The 24,839-nt window shown below is 42.3% G+C and overlaps 1 protein-coding gene across 1 annotated transcript in view; it reads left to right on the plus strand.

Annotated features, from left to right (window-relative positions):
* Window positions 1-24,839, plus strand: part of DIAPH3 (diaphanous related formin 3) — a 145,603-nt gene that overhangs the window by 50,547 nt on the left and 70,217 nt on the right. The window contains exons 23-26 of the mRNA XM_067466911.1: window positions 1,139-1,262; window positions 7,181-7,346; window positions 17,607-17,742; window positions 20,503-20,598. Of these exons, the coding sequence (XP_067323012.1) occupies window positions 1,139-1,262; window positions 7,181-7,346; window positions 17,607-17,742; window positions 20,503-20,598 (522 nt within the window). The remainder of the gene's footprint in view (window positions 1-1,138; window positions 1,263-7,180; window positions 7,347-17,606; window positions 17,743-20,502; window positions 20,599-24,839) is intronic.

Consider the following 24,839-nt stretch of genomic DNA (forward strand, 5'->3'; position numbering starts at 1 on the left):
ACTCTGAATGATTTTTGATACTGTGATTTAACTTTGCTTGCAGAGGATCTAGGAATAGGCTGACTTCTTCTTAGTTTAAATTAACAGGAAGACTCTATGAGAAAATTTAATACTCTTATCAAAACTCATTCATATCACACAGAAGAACGAGAGCATAGCTGTCTTATACAGTGAGAATGGAGCAATGTTAGGGATGGAAATGTTTACTGGGAACTTGACATATCTCTCAGCATTGAAAAGGCAACAAAAGAGGCAGTCATCTGATTTCAGTAATAGACTCTTTGTTTTCCAAACTTCTGCATACAAATAGCTTTTGTAGTGGAGCACAGAAATGAACTGTGCCAGTATATATGAAAAAGCTACACAAAGTAGTTCAACTTAAAAAAGAACAGTGCATTTGTATGAATGAATTGATAGTAAAGAAGTATTCACCTTCTTTTACATTTATTTAAAGTGTATTTTGTTATTACTTGAATTTAATTGGCACTATGAAGGTACAAAAATATTTCTACTGTTGCACGAAAGTTATCTAGACAAAAAACCTCTGTCATTTGTTTGTTGTAATTCAGTCTTCCTACTGTTCTGCTCTTAGCCACTTTTATTTACTTTTCCACATTTTGTGTCTGTGAAACAGTTAAAGTATCCCATTGAGGCAGCACTAATTTAAAGCAATGTAAAAGCATTTAAAACATAAAATGAAACATATGCCTTTATTAAAAGACCCTCCTGCAACAACAGCTGATAAGCAAATGTCTCTAAATAAAAGGAATTTTTTTTCCTGCCAAGAAAAGGAAAACTGGGAGGGCTCCAGATTGGTTTCCTATGGTTGAAAGATCCATAGAGTGAAGTAGTTAGCTTGATAAAACCTATAGTTGAGAACAGGTTATCTTTTTAGTGAAATTATTCATCATTTGTATTTGCTAATCACAGCCCATTTGAACTTGCTTTCTTACGGTAATGTCACATTTAGACTGATAATTTGGAAGGATGGAGTAGCCTCTGTATCATATGCTAGGAAAAATTGTATTTCTAAAATGAAAATCTTGCTAGATACCTTACAGTTATCTCACAAAGATTCGTTTAAACAAGATTCATCTTTTGGTCTGTCGGAAATTGTTAATTATAAATGGATATTCAGTTTCAGCTGAAAGTTTGGAGAAGAGCCTAAAGCAGATGGAAGGACAGCTTAAACAACTTGAGAGGGATTTGGAGACCTTTCCCCTCTCCGAAGATATTCATGACAAATTTGTGACAAAGATGTCCATATCCTTTTTCTGTTAAATAACTTATCTGGCTTTGTCTAAGGTTCTTTAACATATTTTAAATGTATTTGCATAATCTTTTTTCAACTTAAAGCCATCCGTTTTGACAACTCTAACCTCATTTCTGACTTAAATTACTATGAATCTAAAACGGCTTAATAAAGATTCACCTATAATTCATAATCTGAAGGTGGTACAGAGTCTTTTCCAGGCCTTCGAAGTTTTCTTCATAGAGCCATGGGAGCACTTTGTTGAATGAGAGAAAATCACAAAGAAACAACACTGTTTTGAGAAGGTGGCTGATTCAGCAGTGTTTTTCATTTAAGCAGAAAACAGCCCATTTTCAAAATGAGATAGTACTAAGGATAACCATTCAGCTTGCCCACTGTGATTGTTTTTCAACCTGAGCTGATAAGTTTTTAGTTCAAATAAAAATTTGTTTCCATTTCTTTTAGCTTTTATTTTCCCATTCATCTTTAGAATTTACAAGAACAGTTGTTATTCCCATCAGTGAGCCACATGCAACATGTTTATATAATCCAAAATCGATCTATGTCTAATGTGTCACTGTGAGTTTTCTGGGCATCCGTGTCTTTTTTATAGTTTGCCAAGGATAAATCTAAATGTGGAGGAAAAAGTAATGAAATTTGATTGTCATGAGACAGACAGGCCATTTTGTGTTTTTGCTTGCAATAGGAAATTCTGTTTAGGTTCTTAAAGGATAATTTACGTCTGTGGTCACATTCCAGTTTTAACTTGCCTTTTTCATGCTGTCCAGATACATGAGATGAGTTCCAAGAAGTGTATATTGCTGTTGTCTATATGAGGCCATGGGGCATAGTTTTACACCTATTCCTGTAGTGTAGAACATCTTTTGAGGAAAGCAGCTTTAGGTTCATTAAGACACACACTCTCCGTTTGTAGAACACCTAGGTATGACAGCCACCTCTCCACAAAAGTCGACATTGAATGCTGAAATACAACATTGTCTTAACTCTGAGTGCAGCATTTTTCGAATGAAGCAGAGAATATTTGAGGATCGGGACAGTCATAGGGGATTACCAAGATGCTTATTTATAAAGCTATTGTCCCGCCATCTCTATTTCATGCCTGCAACACATGGACTGTCTACAAACGTCACTCTCAACTTCCAGAAAGACTCCATCAGTGTTGCTGTCAAAAAATCTTGCAAATCTCTTGGGAAGAGAGGCATACAAATGTTAGCATTCTGAAAGAAGCAAAGGCCACCACATTGATGATTCTCAGTCATCAACTTTGCTGAACTGGCCATGTTTTTTGAATTCCTGTCTCCCAAAGCAGTTACTTTATTAGCAGCTCAAGAATGGAAAATGAAATGTTGGTAGACAACAAAAGTAAAACAAAACAATTAAAGATGGGTTTAGAGCTAACCTTTAAAAAAGGTATAAACACTGAGCGTTCTAACTGAAGGTCAGCTGTTACCGACAGTGGCATGGATTTTGAAGAGGCACGAATAGAGGTCAAAAGGAAGAAACATGACAAGAAGAAGACACATCAAGTGGTCGGCTTCCATCTGTCATGGTCGGCTTCCATCTGGAAATCTGTTCTCATTGTGAAAGACAAGTAGATACTTGATAGGTTTCTACAATCATTTATAGACTTACCACAAAGACTTTACCCTTGGAAGACAATTACACTCGGCAATGAGTGATAGCCTATAATGATGATGATGATGGCTAAAAATTCAAATTTAAAGATTTTTTCGCCCTCGAATCCTTGAAATCACAGTCAGAAAACAATATTTATTGTTGCAACCATGAAGGTTCAGTGTTTTTCTGGATCTGAAGCTATGGGAATTCCTTGTGGTGCATATAAATCTTAAGTAAGAATCAGCAGTTGATCTGATGAACTAAACCGCATTTAAAGGTATAAGAATGAAGGCATTTTCTCCGCTTCCATATGAAGAGATGGCTGTGCATAAACTCAGAAAATGTCTACCCTTGCTTGCTTAATCTCCATACTGAACAATCCCCTCTGCTGTGCACCGCTTATCAGGCTGCCTTTCAAAACAGTCATTAATATGAAGACATCTACGTAACACAATCTACGCATAACATGCAGGTTTGTCTTGCTTCTAAGATTGTGCGTTACTGGGAACATCACAGAAATGTGTCACCCTTTTAGCTAAATCCACATGTGACATTTAAACAGATGGTTTGATCTTTAAATACTGTTAACATGTAATAGTTAGCTGTCTCCTCTTAACGTTCCCTATAGGCAGGGGATAATTGAGGAAAGTGCAGTTACATGTGGTTTCTGGTAATGGCTGTGAGCTTGCTAATTAAAGAAACTCACTCCCAGAATAAGTGAGGCTACAATAAATTATAAACCAAAGGGGACTTGATGTAAAGGTTAAATAATCATGGACACCTTGAAGAAGTCAGGGCTTGTCTTATCTATTATTGTTTTGATATGGGAAGTTGAATGATGAAAATATATTGAAAAGGGTGTATATTGTAAAAAGGGAGTCAGTAAGAATGTCAAGACAGGAAAGATGGCACTACATTTCATCCTTCATCCATTATGCTCTGTAGGCAATAAAGCTACTATGTCCCATTACTGAATATTACAACCTGGAGTCTGCTAATGAATTGATTAGCATTCATGTGTCTTGAGAGTCTGCAATATGCACAGCTCATGTGCTTTATTATTGATAGTTATATAATTATATAGGTGGCTCACTCCCTGGATTTTTGTTACTATCCATTTCAGCTGAGTACATGGTATTATGTTATAGTACATGGAATTTTTTTATTGCATGGTTTTATTTTCTGTTGATAGGCATTATATGGAAAGCAGAACATTAAATCCATTTAGGTAAACACCATGAAAATACAATTATAATTACTTCAGATGTATTATAATCTAGAAACAACACATTTAATACTCAGTACTTAAACATCTTATAGAACTTTTTTGTTATAATAGAGATAAACTATTTTGCATGCTGGAACTCAGATATACAAACATGCAAATGAACTCCCAATAATTATTACTTGGAGATTGGTCATTAGATAAGCCTTCAATTTTCTCAGTACGTTTGCTCATTTAAAAGGCCACATTAAGAAATATTGCAGAAGATGTGACATGTCTATATAAATATATATTTTAAAATCCATGTTGTATATTAATTTAATGAATAGGTTACTAAACTATGAGTTACATTTAATCGTTTTTTTCGGAACAGGAAGGGAAAGAGTGTATTATTTTATTTTTAAAAACTGACAATTTTGAAAGTGCTTAAAAAGTATGATTAAGTTAGATTTCCAACTTTAGCTTATGAATCATAATATTGTACTTAACAGTGTGCTTAGCTTTAAAGGATTTGTATAGATAGTTCTCTTTAAGATAGCATTGACTTCAAATGAAGATGTATTGATGTAAAATCAAATTGCTGGTGGGACTCACTACAGTCATTAAGTGAGTATAAAACATAAGCTAAATGATGACTTCCCATTATGTTTAGTGAAATAATAAAAGCTGGGAATCTAAAATCATAGGAGTGAAGAAACATGGAAGTACTGTTTCAGTAGTTACTAGTACCTTCCTTGCCTGTTTTTCATTATTCATTAGCAAAATACATACTTCAAGTCGCAACCTGGGGATCACAATGAAGCACAGTGAAGACATCTGCCCTTGCGCTTTGCTACTCTGCTGCTGAATGCGCATGTCCAGTGTGGAATACATCTCACCATGTAAAAATAATGGCTGTGGCTCTTAATGAGACATGTCACATTATCACAGTATGTTTATGCCAAACACCACTGGAGAAATTATACTGTTTAGCTGATATTGTACCACCAGACATCTGTTGGGAAATAGCAGCCAGCAATGAAAGGACCAAGGCGTTGACATCTCCCGCTTATCCTCTGTTCAGATATCAGCCAGTATGCTAACACCTTAAATCAAGAAACAGCTTCCTAAGATTCACAGAGATAATCGCAGGAATACCCCAGCAAGTGAGAGTCCAAAAGTGACAGGCTAAAACCCGGTACCTCTATCCATGGCTGATACCAGATGAAAAACTTTCCCCTGGGCACACAGAAGACTGGCCGACTTGAAAGGTGCTGAACAGACTGCGCTCTGGCACCATGAGATGCAGAGCCAATCTTCAGAAATCGGGCTTCAAAGTGGAGTCCACTACATGTGAATGTGGAGAAGAGCAAACCACAGAATCTTTTGGAAAACCCAGAAAGAACTTCAGTCAAAATTGCAAAAGAGTAAAGTTGAACGAACCTTAGGATTTTTCTTTCTTTCTTTTTTTTACATAGGAAAACCTCTAACATTACAAAGGAATCAAAATGATTTCATGTACCAGTTAAAATAAAAGAGTACCAGACAATAATAATGAAAACTATGAATTAAAAAGTAGTGATAATAACTTACCATTATTGTGAAATAAACAGAGAAGGGCATCTAAAACTGCAGTGACATGAAGGTAGACAATTATGTGAGTTGATAGAATGCAACATTTGGTTAAAAGCTTTAAGAGCAGAATTTTTCCAACCTATCCATATCTTTAAAGCTACTTACCTGAAAAATATCAATAGATTTGGCTTTTGCATCAATTTGAATGCAGATATATTTTCTGTGTCTTCATAGCTGTATTAATTCCAAGTAGCAATTGAAATCTGTAGGGTTACTTACTGCAAAAATCCCTTGGTTTTGAATTTGTAGTAAGTTTGGTAACAAATGAATCTACTTGAGTGTTACTGACGACCACCTTTAAAAAAAAAAAACTACCCCAAAATATTTGGATGAATTCTCTATTAAAGGTTCTCAGCCTTTGTGAAGAGATCCATAAAGCTTTCAAAATCCAGAAAACTCAGATCATGAATTGGAAATACGAAAAGAACATTAATTTTAAGACATGAACGATTTGTTAGAAATGGGCAGGAGAACCTGAAAAATGTTGAGCGTAGTCATAACTATATCTATCTGTCTATACTACATCTATATCTTATATATCTATCTATCTATATGGCCATGTTCCAGAAGCATTCTCTCCTGATGTTTTGTCCACATCTATGGCAGGCATTCTCAGAAGTTGTGTGGTCTGTTGGAAACTAGGCAAGTGAGGTTTCTATATCTGTGGAATGTCCAGGGTTGGGGAAAGATCTCTTGTCTCTGAGGCAAGTGTGAATGTTGCAATTGGCCATCTTGATTAGCATTGAATGGCCTTGCAGCTTCAAAGCCTGGCTGCTTCCTGCCTGGGGGAATCATTTGTTGGGAGGTGTTAATTGGCCCAGATCTATTCCTGTCTGGAATTTCCATTTTCTGAGTGTTACGCTTTATTTACTGTCCTGATTTTGAGTTTTTTAAAATACTGTCAGCCAGATTTTGTTCATTTTCATGGTTTCTTCTTTTCTGTTGAAATTGTCAACATGCTTGTAGATTTCAGTGGCTTCTCTGTGTAGTCTGACATGGTGATTGTTAGAGTGGCCCAACATTTCTGCGTTCTCAAATAATATGCTGTATCCAGGTTGGTTCATCAGGTATTCCGCTATGGATGACTTCTCTGGTTGAGTTAGGCTGCAGTGCCTCTCATGTCCCTTGATTTGTGTTTGGGCAATGCTGTGTTTGGTGGTCTCTATGTAGACTTGTCTACAGTTGCATGATATACAGTTGACTCCTGCAGAAGTGAGAGGATCCCTCTTGTCCTAACTATATCTTGTTTAATAGATACGGCTGCAAACAGCATTTCCTTGCTGCCACCTCTTCCCCTGGTAACATTGAGTTATATGACATTGCAATCTCCTTTTCTAACACTTTATGAATTTATGAATTAACATTAAAAAACTGCTTACAGTTTGATTGTGCTGATTTTTTGAGAAAGTAATCTGCATCTTCTTGATCGTGTAACCTTAACAAGATAAATACACTTTTGCAATTCAAGCAAAGCAACAATTCCAGAAACTCTCCAAAATGCATGAAAACATGGAAAAACTCTATCGGAACATAATGGAATATTATGCCCTCGATTTGAAGAAAGTTTCAGTGGAGGAATTTCTAACTGATTTAAACAACTTCAGGACGATGTTCATGGTAACGTATAACAATAAAATACTAAGTTAGTATAAGAAATAAAAGCATATACGTTTTACTTCTAAGAATCAGCTACTATTTGCATCACTTTAAGAGGAAAGATAATATTTTTCAGTAGTCATATGTATTTGAACCAGTTAATGAGGAAAATTGGTCATTTACTCAAAGAAACTGAATACAATGTTACAGATCATTCCCTATTTCTAATATTTGGCAGTGCATTCCCATGTAGCCAAAAGAATATAAATACAGACCAGATGGAGGTATCTGCATAACTGCAATATGGTCCCTCCCCCACTATCCCCCAAACACCTGGAAAAATGACAATGTTAATGCACATAGTTATGCAAAGTTCCCCCCCTCAACACAAATTACTGTCTCGTAGCTAGGCATATGTGCAGGGAGAGACAAGACATAGAGAGAGGAAAGCTGAATCATGGAGCATAGCATGACCTGGGGAGGGAAATGAGTGGGAAAAGGAGACATCAAGGAGATGAAAACTAAGGGAGTGGTGGAAGCATGTGGTACAATTACTTGAAGTGAAGCCACAAATGAGAATAGAACAATGCATGCATTAATGACAGATGAGGAATGGAATTAGAAGTAGAATGGGGCATAGTACAGTCTATTGCTCTGTGCTTTTTTAGCATTCTTAACAGGTACACATAGTATAAGTTGGTTGGGAGTAGATACAGAGTCCTACTCACTGGGCTTTTTGTAATCCCACACTTAGCTGGAGACATAAACTGCCCTTTTAACATTCCTGACAAACTCCTGAAGTGAAGAAATACCTGCAGGAACTACAGGGACCAAGTACTTCCCTTCCCTTTTTCCAAAGCCTACAGAACCACTTGAATGACGCCACGGCTCACTCTTGTCATCCCAATCTCTCCCTGAATATTGATGACATTTCCACTGGACATCTTCACTGTCTTCCCTTTCCACTGTACCCCTCTTCTCCTTTAGTCTCTCAATCACAGCTAGGAAGGAGCTAGGAAATTTCTCCCACTTTCATCTGCACTGTTGCATCTCAACTAGGGTTCACCTTGCTCAAGCACTCACCAGGAAGCCCAACATAGAAATAAACAGTTTATTGAAAAAGAGTAAAAGAGTAAAAAAATCCAAATAGGTAAGATAAAAAGAGTCTAAAAAAGAGAGATGAAACTCCAATGCAAAGGTTAAAGCATGAATATAAATTAAGAATACAACTCTTTAGCTTGAATAATCCAAAGATGAGGAGTTAAACATCCACTACGATATCCAAGAATCAGAGAACAATATATTAGCCTGAGTTCATGGTAAAATCCCCAAGACTTAAAGCAAGACTTGACCAGGACATGACTTGGAATGGGAACCAAGGCAAGAGGTTCTCGCTCTAATTGCTATGTTGCTTGATCTAAAAAACCGAATGCAGTTTTCCCCCTTAAAAAGGACAGCAATGCATGAAACATTCATTTGGCCCTTTGGCTGCTTTTTCCCATCGCCTGACTTGCACCTGGAATTCTTCCCATGCAGAAGCAGTCTCGCTTCTCTATCTCATTTCTCTTCTTCCCTGTCATCCTGCTAAACAGTTTCATTTTCACACAGAGAGTCTGTTCTCCCAACCGTGGAACTGCCATCCTGTTCCAACATACCCTCTGTCTGAACACCTTCAGAAACATCAGGGCCTACAGGTCCTGCACCCCCAGACCCCTCATCAACATCTTCAGCTGGCTGCACTATATCAAACCCCTCCACATCATCTTCAGTTGGCTGAGCTACAACATGCACCTCACAGTTTCCTGTCGTAGTCACTGTGAATCGTACATTTGGTATCCCTGCGCTTGCGCAATACAACTTTACGGAACCTTCTAGAAAGTCAGAACACTTTAAGCCCTCAGCTAGGCCCGCCCCCCCCCCCCCCCCGAGTATATATAGCCTGAGGGCGGGACTAGCCGGCAGTTCTCTTAATCCGCTCGCGTGTGAAGCAGCTTTGAGAACCTTCTGTCACTGCTAGATTGATCCTTTTGACTTGGACTGTTCTTCGACGACTCTTCTGACAAGCCCTCTCATTTGACACTGGACTGCTTTTCGACGATCCTTTTGCCAAACCCTCTAGTTAGATCTGAATTGGACTGATCCCTAACGTTACTGACGCGGACCGGAATCGACATTGAGCTATGGCAACCACTTCCTTCAAGAAGTGCACCAAATGCCCTAACATCCTACCGGACACCGATGGGCACACCCTTTGCCTTACTTGCCTGGGAGAGGCCCATCTGACGCAATCTTGCGCCATATGCCTCTCCTTTACTCCTCAAACGAGGAAGAACAGGGTGTCCAGGCTTCGGGCGGCTCTCTATGAAAGGGCTCTCATGCCTCCCGCCGCCCCCGCCCAACCGACCGAGCGTTCGGACCTACCTTTCCTGGCTTCCTCGGCCGGCCCGGCCAAGAAGAAGGCCAAGAGGCCCAAGCCTAAGGAGGCTCAAGATGGCCGCCATGCTCCCGCTCAGGAAAGACCTCCCTTAGAAAGAGCGGGAAGAGTGCTGGATGCTCGCCGGCCAACTGCGTTGCCGCCGACGCCGGAAGGCCCTCCTGGGGTCGTGCTCCCTCTACAGGCGGCCGAGTGTACTTTCGCGGCTCCGTCGACGTCGACGCCTCTATCCGCGCATGCGCCCGCTATGGCGCAGGCGGGCCAGACTCCTCCCACCGCCGCGATGCCGGTCGTCTCGCCCCCGCCCCTTAGCCGGGCCCGAGAGTCCCCGATGCCGCCTGATCCGGCGGGGGCGGTTGCTATGGCCTCAGGGCCGCTGCCTCTTCTGCCGGCTTCCCTGTTGGAGGGGATATTTACAACCCCGCCTCCCCCGACACCGGGCGAAGCAGCCGAGGTTGGTCCCGATCGTGCTCAACCAAATGCCATAGATGCTCCCGGAGGGGGCGAACCCGCGGGAGAGGAAGCCTCTGCTGAGCCGGTACCGGCGCCCCCCGATCAAAGTTGGCCGCGCCACCAGGAACACCGCCGTAGCGCCAGACCGAGGAGGTCCAGGTCTCCATCTAGGAGGAGTGGGAGGTCGCGTCGCCGCCGACGTCGGTCGGCTTCGAGGCGCTCGCGCTCCTCGTCGACCTCCTCCTCATCGTCTTCCTCCTGCTCCTCAGCCTATTCGAGGAGGAGCAGGCGATCCCGGGCCTCCAGACCCTCACGGTGGCATCGCCCTTCTATGGTCCCCCCTCCCTGCCCCGGGTTCTGGCAGATGGGCCCCTCGGGCCAAATGGTGTTTGTGCAGGCCCCGGCACCCCCCGCGCCTCCCCTGCCGATGCCTTCGTTCACAGTTCCAGCGACAACGGGGGCCTTACCACCTCCAGCTGCTTGCCTGTCGGTCGCAGCTGCTCAACCTTCCACCTCCAGTCAACAGGCTCCGGGGAGAGCCCCTCCCTGCGGAGCATCCTTTGCATCGACCTCGAATGACTCTAACGTGTGTGCTGTGTCATCTGTGCCAACCTCATCTTTACCTGTGTCGGCGTTGCCTACCTACACCCAGGACAGACTACCAGGGGACAATGTCACCGCTTTGGCTGTTTCACAAGCCAACTTTCAAGGTGATTCCACCCCCATGGGACTATCTAGGACACCCCTGCCTGAAGGCTCTGAACAAAGGGCCGCTGAATTGGCTAGCTCTGACTCTGATCATGAACAATTGGATAATGCTCATGTTGGGGAGGGGGAGAATGCCTCATTTATTCACCCTGCTGATTTCAATAAGTTTGCGGCACTCATTGATAGAATGATAAAGGCTTTGAACATCCCCGCCCCCAAACCCCCCGAGCATGTGGAGGACCCGATGTTCCCGTCAGAGGAACAGGTTGTAGCCCCCGCGTCACCTCTCCCGGTCCTCCCCTACCTTCTGAAGTTAGCTAGAGTGTCTGATATGTCCCCCTCCTTGGTCCCCGCCATCCCCCGGCGTTTGGACCTATTATATAAAATCGATGTGTCATCGGCTAAATGGGTGACAGCCCCTCCTAAACCAAACACCGTGGTGGCCGAGGTAGCGAAGACCAAAAGACCCAAAAATTCACTTACCGCCCCCCCTGACAGGGAGGGCAAAAAGATCGATGCTCTGGGACGAAAAGCCCATCTCTCAGCAGGGCTATTTACCCGAATGGCCCACTATATTACTTATGCAAGTGGTTACCAAACCTTTTTATGGGGAAAGATGTTGGAATACATTGAATTACTGCCTGCCGACCGACAACGTTTTCCGAAAGCGTTGCAGACGGAGGCACTGATATTGTCTAAAATGCAGAAAGACTCGGCTAAACACATGGCCGAGGCCGCAGGCAACCTGTACTCCATCGCAACTTCACTGAGGAGACATGCGTGGCTGCGTGCTTCTAACCTGTCGGAGGAAGGGAAGGCCCTCGCGGAGGACCTTCCCTTCCACGAGGATGGCCTTTTCAATCCTCAAACTGATGATAGAATGAAACAGAAGCAGGACGTTAGGCAGGCAGCAGGCAAATTCGGATATGTCTGGCAGCCCTACCCCCAACACCGACAAAAGTGGAATTCTCCATCCTCGGGTTTCCGTAGAAACTATGGTAACTCCTATGGGAGCTCCTTCAGGGCTAGAAATAGTAACCCCTCCAGGTTCCAGGGCGGGCGTCGGGCCCCCTACTTCCAGAGGTCCCGTAACCAGTCCTTTGGTAACAAATCCAAGACTCAGCAAGGGCCCAAGAAGCGCCTTTGACGCACCTGTACCCGAAATTGTTCAAGGGACGCCCGAGGTGCCTTCGCCTAGTTCTGTTGTTTCGGCCCCTGTTGTTCCGATCCTTTCACCTACAGGCACTCCCTTGTTTGAAGACAGGTTATTCCCATTCCGTCAAGCTTGGTCTAGCATTACCACTGATGTCTGGGTATTGTCTATTGTTTCTCAGGGTTATGAAATTGAGTTCTGTGACCTACCCAGGGTGGGCCTCGTCAGGCGTACACTGCCATCGGCTCCATTATTGGATGAGATTCAACTGTTATTGGACAAAGGGGCTGTTTCTCCCCTGGATCCTTCAGTGTTCCCATATTGTTTCTTTTCCCGTTACTTCCTGGTTGCCAAGCGCGGAGGTGGGCTGCGACCCATCCTTGACCTCAGACACCTAAATAAACATATTCGTCCGAAAAAGTTTAGAATGGTCACTCTTGCTTCTATCTTACCTTTACTGTCGGAGGGTGTATGGTTCGCCACCATCGACTTAAAAGATGCGTATTTTCATTTGTCAATCGCGCATCATCACCGCAGGTTCCTAGCCTTCATGGTAGGGAACAGGGCCTTTTGTTTCAACGTCCTCCCTTTCGGACTGTCCACAGCCCCCAGAGTGTTTACAAAATGTATGTCGGTGGTGGCCGCGTATCTACGCACAAGGGGCGTGACAGTGTACCCGTATATTGACGATTGGCTTATTGTCTCGAGGTCACGAGACCAGCTTGAAACTCAAATTTCCTTTGTTCTGTCCCTTTTACAGTCTCTCGGCCTCGTGGTCAACCTCGACAAGTCATCGCTGCTCCCCTCCCAGCGGATCAATTTCATCGGGGCTATGCTGGACTCGGTCGCCCAGAGAGCCTTCCTCCCACCAGACCGATTTGCCAAGCTGAGGGAGTTAGTGTTGCAAGCCATGACGGCTCACTCCGTGTCGGCCAGGCAGATCCAGATCCTGTTGGGTCACATGGCCTCCACCACAGCCGTGACCCCGTATGCCAGACTTCGCATGCGTCCCCTGCAATCATGGTTTGTCTCAACATTCAACCCACTTACGGACAAACCATCTGTACAGCTCACGCTACCTGCCACAGTTCGTCAATCCCTGTGTTGTTGGCAGGATGCTCTGTGGGTGTGTGCGGGTCTGCCTTTCCATCCGCCTCGTCCGACCCGAGTGATTACTACAGACTCTTCCCTCACGGGATGGGGCGCACACTCCCAAGGTCTCATCGCTCAAGGCGTTTGGGTGGGAAGAGAAAGCGATCTTCACATAAACATCTTGGAGCTACTCGCAGTAGAAAGGGCGCTACTCTCGTTCGAGAGAGTCATAAGGGGGCAGATAGTACAAATCCTCACCGACAACACCACGGTGATGTACTATCTCAACAAACAGGGGGGCACCCACTCCTTCCCCCTTCTGAAACTGACCATTCAAATCTGGAACTGGTGTCTGGACCGGGGTATTCATCTTCTGGCGACACATCTGCCAGGGGAGCAGAACCTATTGGCCGACTCGCTCAGCAGAAGTCCATTGACCCACCACGAATGGGCTCTTCACCCGTGGGAAACCCGGAGGCTTTTTCAGGCGTGGGGCACTCCGGAGGTGGATCTCTTCGCGTCCCCGGCCAACTCGAAGTGCGCCCTGTACTGCGCTCGGATGCAGGCCTCGGTCGAGACGGGATGCCTAGGAGATGCGTTCCTTCTGGACTGGTCGACTCGACCAGTCTACGCCTTCCCTCCGTTTCCCCTCCTTCTACGAGTGGTGGCCAAAATCCAGAGGGAGGGCGCACGGTGCATTTTAATATCCCCGTGGTGGCCCCGCCAACCATGGTTCTCCCCGCTGTACCAGATGGCGAGGGGAGTGTTTTTTCGATTTCCAGACAGGTCGGATCTCCTAACGTCGCAGAATGCTCTAGTTCTGTATCCCGACGTATCCAAACTGAAGCTCACAGCGTGGAGGATTTTCCCAACCCTTTAGTTTCATTTGAGACCTTATCTTCCCCCGTGCGGGCAATTCTGGACGCTGCACATAGAGCATCGACGAAGCGCTCCTATGTTTATAAATGGACAAGATTTACTGCATTTGCTCGCGCTAGAGGACTTGATCCCGTTACTGTTCCAGTTCCTGTTATTTTGGATTTTTTGGCATCTCTGGCCGACTCGGGGATGTCCCATTCCTCGTTGAAATGTTACTTGGCGGCCATTTCCTGGTTCAGAAGGAAATCGGGGTTGCCGTCATGTTTTATGGACCCGTTGGTCAAGACTTTTTTAAGGGGTTTTGCCAATATCAGGCCCTCGGTGGCCCCTGTTACTCCGTCATGGAGTTTAGAGCTGGTGTTGTCTTGCCTTTCGAAACCTCCCTTCGAGCCGTTAGCCAGGGTCGACCTTTCCTTTCTATCGTGGAAGACGGCCTTTTTGGTGGCCATTACATCGGCTAGACGTGCTAGCGAGCTATGTGCTTTACGAGTAGATCCTCCCTACCTTAAGTTTCATAGGGACAGGGTGGTGTTGCGTACCGATGTGGCCTTTCTCCCTAAAGTGTCTACTCGATTTCACATATCTCAGGAACTGGTACTCCCAAGTTTCTTTCAGAACCCAGTTACACCCGCGGAACGCTCTCTACATCTACTTGATGTTCGGAGAGCTCTTGCATTTTATGTTGAAAGAACGGCTCCTTTAAGGAAAACTTCCAGGTTATTCATAAAGTATCGTCAGGATGCTTTAGGTCTTCCGTTGTCCTCTCAGAGGTTTTCATCTTGGATAGTTTCGGTCATTCGCTTGTGTTATCGCATGGCAGGCAAGGATTTGCCGTCACAAATCAGGGGGCACTCAACTAGGGCGGTTGCAACATCTACTGCCTTCCTTAAGGGAGTGTCCCTGGATGCCATTTGTAAGGCTGCTGTCTGGTCGTCCCCTTTGACGTTTGTGTCGCACTATAAGGTCGACGCAGCCTCTCAGAATGACTTGGAATTTGGTAGAGCAGTATTGTCTTCGGTGGTGGCATGATCCCGCCAGCCGAGATTCTACTCGCTAATCTACCAAATGTACGATTCACAGTGACTACGACAGGAAATTATAAGTTGCTTACCTGTAACTGTAGTTTCCTGAGTAGTCACCTGTGAATTCGTACATACCCGCCCTTCCTCCCCTCGAGTATCATGCCACGCCGGTAGCTGCTTTTTGCGGCTAAGAGAACTGCCGGCTAGTCCCGCCCTCAGGCTATATATACTCGGGGGGGGGGGGCGGGCCTAGCTGAGGGCTTAAAGTGTTCTGACTTTCTAGAAGGTTCCGTAAAGTTGTATTGCGCAAGCGCAGGGATACCAAATGTACGAATTCACAGGTGACTACTCAGGAAACTACAGTTACAGGTAAGCAACTTATAATTCTTACGTTGGTTCCTTATAGTTTTAGCTAACATCCTAGAGGAGGAGAGGGCTTGCTGGCCAGATGGGAGCCCTCTAGTCAGAGATGACAATTTAGAAGCAAAGCTTTGTGTAGGCCCCATTTGTAGGCCTCATTCAATATTGTGCATTGCTTTTTCTTCTTCTTTTAAATAATAAATTGTTAGACTAATGTGTTTTCCTCTAGTTTATTATGTGTGAGAAACATTTTTTGTTTCACAATCACTTCTGATTAAGTTAAGCAAATCTGTCAGTTTTACTGCATCAGTGTGCTGTCACATGCTATGGCAAAAGTTATGCATTGCTTCTTTTACTAGTCCCTGTATTTTAGCTTCTTCATTGCACTGGAGAACTTAAGCTTCAACAGTGACAGCTTTGTCATAATAGGTTCAACTTCAAAGGAGAAGGGTCTTCCTTAATATTTAAAGCTATCAATTAATTGTCAAACTTAGCTGTACGTCAAAATTCATAAGAAAAATCAACAAGCTGTTGTAAAAACCTTAAAACTATGATGTTTTTCAAGCTGTATTATCGTACGATTGCAGCAAAATGTAATTACAGGAGTGCACCGACAAACAAATAAAACCATGGTGCAGTATTTCTGCACTGGGCTTCAGTATTGATTGGCAAGGGGATGTTTCTCTGAAGACAAACTAATACTGTTTGGACAATAGACAATCAAATTTTACCAGCAGTTATCAGGATGTTTAGCAACCACTTTTTAACATGGTTAAAATAGGTTTCTGATTTGTGTTGCTCTAGTGAAGAATACCTGTTGCGCACTCCACTCCCAATAGTTCTGTGAAGCAAACTGAGTCCACTTAGTTCCAGTTTCCATTTTGTGCCACTTTCCTTTCCAGGTGGCAGGAAGTGGAACTTCCTCTACAGATTGGATTTCAGGCAGAAGGTTCCCCATTCATGCTTTATATATGAAACAGACACCACCATGGCAATAAAGGCTACTTTCATAAACTCAGTCCCTATGCAATACATAGAAAGTTAAATAATATTGAGTTGAGTTCTTACTCCACAAGTTGATGTGACATATTTTGTAGCATAATCATAATCCTCATCGTCATCATACAAAACTTTATTTATATTCCACCCTATCTCCCCGGAGGGACTCGGGGCAGATTCCAGTAACAAAAAGGCAAACATTCAATGCGTGAGCATGACAACTAGTATACAAATAGCAATGAAAATTGAACTACACAACGTGTAAAGACAAATGATAGCTTAACAATTGAAATTAAACACAACCTATTATATCAAATATAAAACAAAACTTAATATCAAACAAAAGCATCAATTTCCTAGAGCCAACACTGGGGTTCCATTGGGGCCATAAAGTTGACCATTGTTCAGGATGTCAAATGAGTTAACAAGGCAAACGGCCTAGATGTGGATAGCAGATGCTACCCAGAGGTATATAGCATTACCATTATCTACCCCCCCCCCCATAAGCCAGTGAGCAGAAGTATTTCTTCAGCTGCTCCTGAAAAGCGAGGAGGGAGGGGGCCATCCTCAATTATTTAGGGAGGGAGTTCCAGAGGTAGCGGGCAACCACGGAGAAGGCCCTTTCTCTCGTTCCCACCAGCCACGCTTGAGACGGGCGGGTGGGGCCTAGAGCAGGGCCTCCTCCAATGACTGCAGTGTCCGGTTGGTCTGTAGTGGGATGTGGTTCGTCAGATAGCCTGGATCTGAGCCGTTTATTTTTTTTCTTTTTAATAGTTTTTATTAAGTTTTTTCAAAGTGTACATAAAAAGGGGGGGGGGAGAGAATTGGAATAAGGGATTGGGAAAGTACTAGGGATTTATTAGCCATTTATTATTTATAGAGATTCAGGAATTAGTTTATTAAAATATATTAAGATTCATGGACAGAACCAGATTTCAAATGAGGCATAGTCTTAACACTGTAGCCCCTTAGTCAGTCTGGCTCCTTTTGATATTCATGAGATATTGCCATGTCTTACTTCATATATATAGAGAAACGAGTGGGTGCATGACAATATACACAATACCTGGGTAGATATTGCACATAATTATTGTTACGGAGGACCAAGTGACTAGTCAAGATCCTTTCTGCAGCCCTGTAACCTTTTTTCTGCATTTTTACATAATATTTAATATTTTTAGCAAGCAACAAAGGATAATATGAAAAGAAAAGAAGCAGAAGAAAAGCAGAAGCGTGCTAGAATTGCTAAAGAAAAAGCAGAAAAAGAGAAACTGGAACGACAAGAAAACAAGAAACGTTTGCTAGAAATGCAAACAGGTAACTTGGACAACAGCCTCATACTTCTAAGTTGTATCCCTCTTAGCTGCACAGTATTACTATCTTGTGGGATTTTAAAAGACATTTCCCATATATACATACTTGTCTCCGGGTTGAATACATGTATAAGTGATGGGCAGGTTTGGGGGCTAAATTATGGGTTTTTATATGACCTACCACCACTATTCTCCCAACCAGGCCTTGGAAAAGGCCAGAAGCAATACCATGGTAGATGTAGCAGAGAGGCCAATGCTTCTTTTAGGTTATCACAGAACAGACTAAGCATTCATTCTTCTCCATGGACTAGGTTGGTACAGGATTTTTGGGGTGGATTTTTTGGCTGAAATATAAACTTGATAACTGTATGTAAATCATACTTATCATTTCAAGACACATATAGACAATGTGCTGTTTTTTTAAGGATTGTTCTGGAGGGGGCAGATAATGTTTCCCTGTTGCAACACTGTCTGCTTTGTGAACTAGGATATGCACAAGTGAATTGCACTCACTTGCAGCCCCTTTTCATGAACAAGCCAGGGAATCACATTGATTCTCTTATTGCTCCTGTGGCAGAAAAGAGGTTGTGTGGGGATACACATGGCCCATGCCCGATCAAATTCAGGATGATGCTAATGCTGTGTCATTAGGAGGGGAGAGAAATGCAGCATTTTCCAATGAAAGGGGCAGCATTGCAAGTCGAAGTACTGTGCTGAATGAATCTGGTGGTGCTAGTGTTATGGGTGCCTTTTTGCAAGTGCCATAGTGTTAGAATGCCATATAAGACAAATCTCTTCAATCATATTGTTTTAAAGTCTTGATTTACCTTTCTAAAATTATTTTTCTCTCTCTCCTTGATTGAAGAGGCTGTATACTTTTACTTTTCATTTTTGCAGTGCATGTTTTCAATTGTTGTAGAACAGGCATTGGCAAACTTCGCCTCCCCCCAGATGTTTTGGACTTCAATTCACACAGTTTCTAACAGCCTTCAAGCTGTTAGAAATTGTGGGAGATGAAGTCCAAAACACCTGGAGGGCCAAAGTTTGCCCATGCCTGTTGTAGAACTACCGTATATACTTGAGTATAAGCCGACCCGAATAAAAGCCGAGGCACCTAATTTTACCACAAAAACTGGGAAAACGTATTGACTTGAGTACAAGCCGAGGGCAAGAAATGCAGCAGCAACTGGTGAATTTCAAAATAAAAATAGATGCCAATAAAATTACATTAATTGAGGCATCAGTGGGTTAAATGTTTTTGAACATTTATATAAAACTAATTTAAAATAAGACTGTCCAACTGATTAAACCATTATTCTAACCTTACTCAATGTAAATGTGTTTACGTATCCTTCCAATAATAATACAGAGAGTAAAACAATAAATGTAATAATAATACATAGAGTAAAATAATAAATGTAATAAAATAATAATAGAGTAAAATAATGTAAATTATTATTATAATAATTATTTTTATTATTATATTTTACATTATTTTACTCTATTATAAAATAATAAAGGTAATAATAATACTAGTAACAGAGTAAAATAATAAATAACCTTGACTCGAGTATAAGCCAAGGGGAGCTTTTCCAGCCTTAAAAATGGGCTGAAAAACTAGGCTTATACTCCAGTATATAGCAGATAATGCTAATTCAAAACTGGGAAATAAAACATCATGGTCATATCAGTATCTTTGGCAGAAGTACAGTCAAAGTTGAAATGTAATTCTCAAGACACTTGACATCCTTGCTGAGTTCTTGGGTGCCCAAAAAGTACATTTATAAAGGCTTTTTTGGCAATCTATGAATGAATGCCCTGTTCTTCAAATTAGTTTGGCTCAGCAAGCAATTCAGCAATGCTTCCCTTTAATCTGAGAAGTACTATAAATAACAGTCAGTCCTTTTTTATTACTTAAGGGGAGTGCACTTTGATCGAAACATTTAAAGTAATTAATAATTAAAATCAAAATAAACATTATGCAAAACGAAGCACGTTTCCTCTATTTATTTGACATATATGCCAACACTAGAACAAATAGAAAATTATTATCAAAAGAACAGTACTTAAATAGCTCTTGAATATACATAAGTTTTAGAAGTATCTGCATTGCTTTAAAAGAGAAATCAGATTGTTACAGATTGAGTCATCCTGCATGGGAATTCAATGCTGAATTCTTTTTCTAAAGGAGAGGAAGCAATAGAGAGGATCAAAGTATAATGAATGTGAAGTCTCTTCTCACGAGTGTGCACTTGAGATCTCCACAGTGAAATACAATTTGTATGATCCATTCAGGCAAGCAAAATCTGAACAGCTAATATGTTTTATGCAAATAATCAATTTCAACTTAAAAGATAGTGTCCTACAGAGCGACCTGCTTCTGCAAGGGAAGTAGGGTTTACGATGATCTGTAGCTTCATTCAGGGTTCAGAAAGATGCAGAAGAATATGAATGGGGTTGCATTACGCTTAAAGTTACTGCTCTATCTTATTTTAGGATGCAGCGATGTGAAGTGAATTGGATGAACTTCACTCTGCTTTAGTGGACACAATATGAGCACTAACAGAGCTGACTTTGCCCAGATCTGATTTATGAGTAAATTAAAGGCTTGTCTGAATTTGGAATTGCCAGCTTTTTATTGCTACAGCCTTTTCTCTGTCCCTGTAAATTCTTTGGCATTGCTATGGTAACCCTGAAAGTTGAAGGAATTCCCTCCATCTTTCTTTTCCTCTCTCTCAGTCTCTCTCCCTCTCTCTTTTAACAGAAGGTGATGAGACAGGAGTGATGGATAGCCTACTGGAGGCCTTGCAGTCAGGTGCTGCTTTCCGAGACCGAAGAAAACGAACGACGAGGTTTAAAGGTAAATACTTTTTACCTTGTTACTTTATGTAGAATTATGGCAAAAGATTTTTAAGATTGAACCCATCGGTACAAAACTGAACCCGTGTGTTGTTTCACCACTTTAGTCATCATGCTGTCTTCCCCCGTTCCCCCGCCCCCCAGAAAAAAAAACTTGGGAAGTCAGACCTGGCCACGGTGGTCCACACGCTTGTTAAAACCCAAATAGACTACTGCAACACACTCTATGTAGGGTTGCCCGAAGACTGTTCGGAAACTTCAATTGGTCCATTGGGCAGCAGCCAGGTTGATGACCAGAGCGTTGTACAGAGAGAGGACATCCCTCCTGTTGCATCAGCTCCACTTGCTGCCGGCCTGCTACTGAGCACAATTCAAAGTGCTGACTTTAGCCTATAAAGCTCTAAGTGTTTCCAGCACAGCTTACCTGTCCGAACGTATCTCCCCGTATGAACCACCTTGGAGATTAAGATCATCTAGGGAGGCCCTGCTCTCGGTCCTGCCTTCCTCGCAAGTGCAACTGGTGGGGATGAGAAACAAGGCCTTCTCAGTGATGGCCCCTCGGCTGTGGAACTCCCTCCCCAGTGGCATTAGATCAGCTCCCTACTTCCTGGCCTTCAGAAGGAAAGTAAAAAATTGGCTTTGTAATCAGGCTTTCAGAGGATAGTGCAGTGCAATAACAAATTTGGAATATGTGCAATGACTATGGAACAGCTTGGACTATAATTATGGACGTTGTGATTTTAGTATTGCATGAAATGTTTTTAAATGCTTGATATCTATTAATTTTAATTTAATTTAATGTAATCTGAATGTTATTGGAACTGTATTTGTTTTAAGGCATTGAATAATTGCCTATATGTAAGCTGCCTTGAGTCCCCTTCAGGGTCGAGAAAGGTGAGGTATAAATAGGGTAAATAATAATAAATAGTAAAAAGGTGGAAAGTTTGCAAATGAGAGGGTATTATCAGAGATGATCAGAGGCTTTTCACATGTTCACAAAATGTGAAAGATCTTTTTAATTCATAGCAGTTAAAATAAAAAACCAGGTATGAAATAAGGAGAAAACTAATGAAAAAAATGTGAATTTTAGAGAAAATATAATGCAGCAATTAAATGAAAAGTTCCAAAAGTATTAACAGGTAGTATCTTTTACACACATAGCTTAAACATCAATATAATCTACTTAAACTCTGCATTTGCCATCAGTTTTACATAATTACACTATGTAAAATATACTATGTTTCCAGCGAAACAGCAATTTGTCCTCAATGTTCAAAGAGAAGACTTACAGTTATCTGATCAAAGCAGATAAGAGAGATTTGTGTGGTCTTAGCTCAAAGTCATATATTCTGAAGTGGAATCCAGGTAGAAAATTAATCTCGTTTGGTACATGCAGAAGCAAAATACTTTAAAAAATAAAGTGGCGTGCGAGCCTCAGAAATAAATAAAAGGGAAAAAAAAGATAATGATAAGGAAACTAAGGATATATAGATATCTTTAAAATTGCCCACAAGCAAAAGATTATTTCTTTGTAAGAATCACATTTTGTATTTCTGCAGGACAAGATAAAATTTCTTCCGATAGGTTACATTGATTGGTTGGAGGTATACAAAAAGTTTGTGCAAAATCCAAAGTGATACATTACTTGTTTTAAAGTTATCACCATAAAATTAATGAAATATAAATGGAGATATTTCTTTCTCTTCTTTTTTGTGTTCCAAAGAAGAGATAATGTGCAAGGAGAAATGGAACCAAGATAGCCTTTCCAAATTTAAGCAACTACTTGCTAGAAAAAAGCAGGCAGCAGTTTCCTTCTGCATCCTCTGTAGGGCACACAGGCCAATTTCTGCACAAAAAGATAAATAAATAGAAAGGCATCTAATCTCAGTAACAACAGTACTCAAAAACCAGTCAGAACACTTAAACCTTTCAGGGCGCTCTAGCTGGAATTCATTTGCAGACTCTAGTGCAGGCATGGGCAAACTTTCTAACTTGGGAGCTGAATGTTGGGCCAGAGCGGTATGGGTGTGCTGGGAGGAGGGAGATTCTCCCCAAGCCCCCTCCCTGCCCTTCCTCTTGTGAAGGAAGAAAGTGAAGGAAAGAAAGGAAATGTTTGGATCCCAAAAGGGTTAACCTTGGTCAGGATGAGATGGTGGATGGGAGAGAAAAAGTGGAGCTATTAGACCACCATTGCCTACTCCTGATATAGAATCCTAGTGCTGGAATAGAACCCCCCCCCCCCCAAGGGCCGTCCAGTCCAACCCCTGGCACAACCAAAGCACTCCTGATAGACAGCCTCTGTGGAAAAGCCTCCAGAGAAGACTCCGTCACACTCCCAAACAGCCTATGCCACTCTCCAACAGCTCTTACTCTCGAGAAGTTTTTTTTCTAATCTTTTCAGTCAAATCTCTTTCCCAGCCATTTGAAACCATTGCTTCCTTGTGGCCTGGTCTCTAGAGCAGCGAAAAGTCAGTTTCTCCCCTCCTTCTCAAATGGACACGCTTTTAAATATTGATTTTGGTTTTCTCTCTGCCTTCTCTTCTGCCGGCTAAATATCCCCCGGGAGGAAAGGAGGAAGGAAAGAAGAGAAAGATGGAAGGAAGGAAGGCTGGAAGGCAACGGAGGGAGGGAGGAAAGAGAGAAAGAAGGAAAGACAAAAAGGAGGGAGGGAAGGAAGGAAGGGGAAAGAGAGGGGGGGAGGAAGGACAAAAGGGTGGAAGGGAAGGAAGGGGGGAGGGAGAGAAGGAAGAAAGAAAGAGAGAAGGAAGGAAGGATAGGATGTTGGGTGGTGGGGAGGTTGAGAAAAGAGCCCAAACGGCCACATCTGGCCCCTGAGCCTGAGTTTGCCCATACCTGCTCTAGTGAGTGGAACATCTTTTTTTTCTGACATTATGGAAATAGGGATCCAGTAGATATTTATTGAAATATTTTTTTAGCCAGCCAAGTGGCTGCCAGCTTTGCGCTCGTCCAAAAAACCATGGATTGACTACAGAATTGTGTCAGGTTCTCTTGCAGCGCACCTTTTTCTTCCCACCAGACCTTCCCAACATTCAGTAATTTCAGCTTAAGTTGATAGAACTTGATGCTCCGCTACGTTCGGTTAGGATCTGTTAACTTCTGCTATGGATCTTGAAGTAACAATCATGGAACAAAGAGAGTTCTAATCATGGAACTTAAGAGAGTAATTAGAGTTTGGGATAGAATAATAGATTCTTAACACAGATCATTAGTTTACCTAGTACCAAGATTGTTAACAATCTAATGATCAATCTTAATATTTTCTGCATTTAATTGTCCTTGACCTCATTAGCCAACCATGTGTACACCTCTCAAATTCTGGGCAGCATTGCACACTTCTGATGAAGTGACCTATAATGCATGAAAGCTTATGCTGAAATCTCCCTCGGCTTTAAAAATATTTTACTATCTGATGGAATGGACTTAAGTTTATGATAGCTCAGTCTACCGATTTTGTTTTGTTCGTCTGAAAGGTTCTACAAGAACCCTTTGTATACTGAAAGAGGGTGTCTCCTTATTGATCCAGACCAACATGCTATATCTTTGTATCATAACTTTGGTTGGTTGGTTGGTTGGTTTGTTGCATGCTGCAAGTCACTTCTGCTGTGAGAGAAGACATTGCCCAGGGGATGTGTTATGATCCTCATGTTCCCCCAGGACTACCTCAGGGGAGCATGCTTGCTCCATCAGTGTTTAACATTTACACAAATGATCAGCCACTGCCAGAAGGGACAGAGTATTTAACCTATGCTGACAATCGTGCCATTTATTTATTTATTTTGGATGCTTCTACTCTGCCCTTCTCAACCCCTGAGGGGGGACTCAGGGCGGCTTACAAAATTGCATAATTTGGTGCCTACACAAATACAATAACATATAAAAACAGCAATTAAATGGTTAACAATTAAAACAATTAAAACCACTATATATTTCACAGTCGATAGCCAATCTCAAGCACAGCGTTCGCCAACTCCATACTTCGTTCCACATTGTCTATTCCTATCCGTCGTCACCGTCCTTTATTCATCTCCCAGATTGCCCAAACGCCTGGTCCCACATCCATGTTTTTAATTTCTTTCTGAAAGAAAGGAGGGATGTTGCTGATCTAATTTCCCCGGGGAGTGAATTCCATAGGTGAGGAGCCACCACTGAGAAGGCCCTGCTCCTCGTCCCCGCCAATCTCACTTGTGACAGGAAAAATCTCCTAAGATCACTCTTGGAAGA

This window comes from Anolis sagrei, chromosome 3 (assembly GCF_037176765.1).
Source record: "Anolis sagrei isolate rAnoSag1 chromosome 3, rAnoSag1.mat, whole genome shotgun sequence".
Taxonomy (NCBI): Eukaryota; Metazoa; Chordata; class Lepidosauria; order Squamata; family Dactyloidae; genus Anolis; species Anolis sagrei.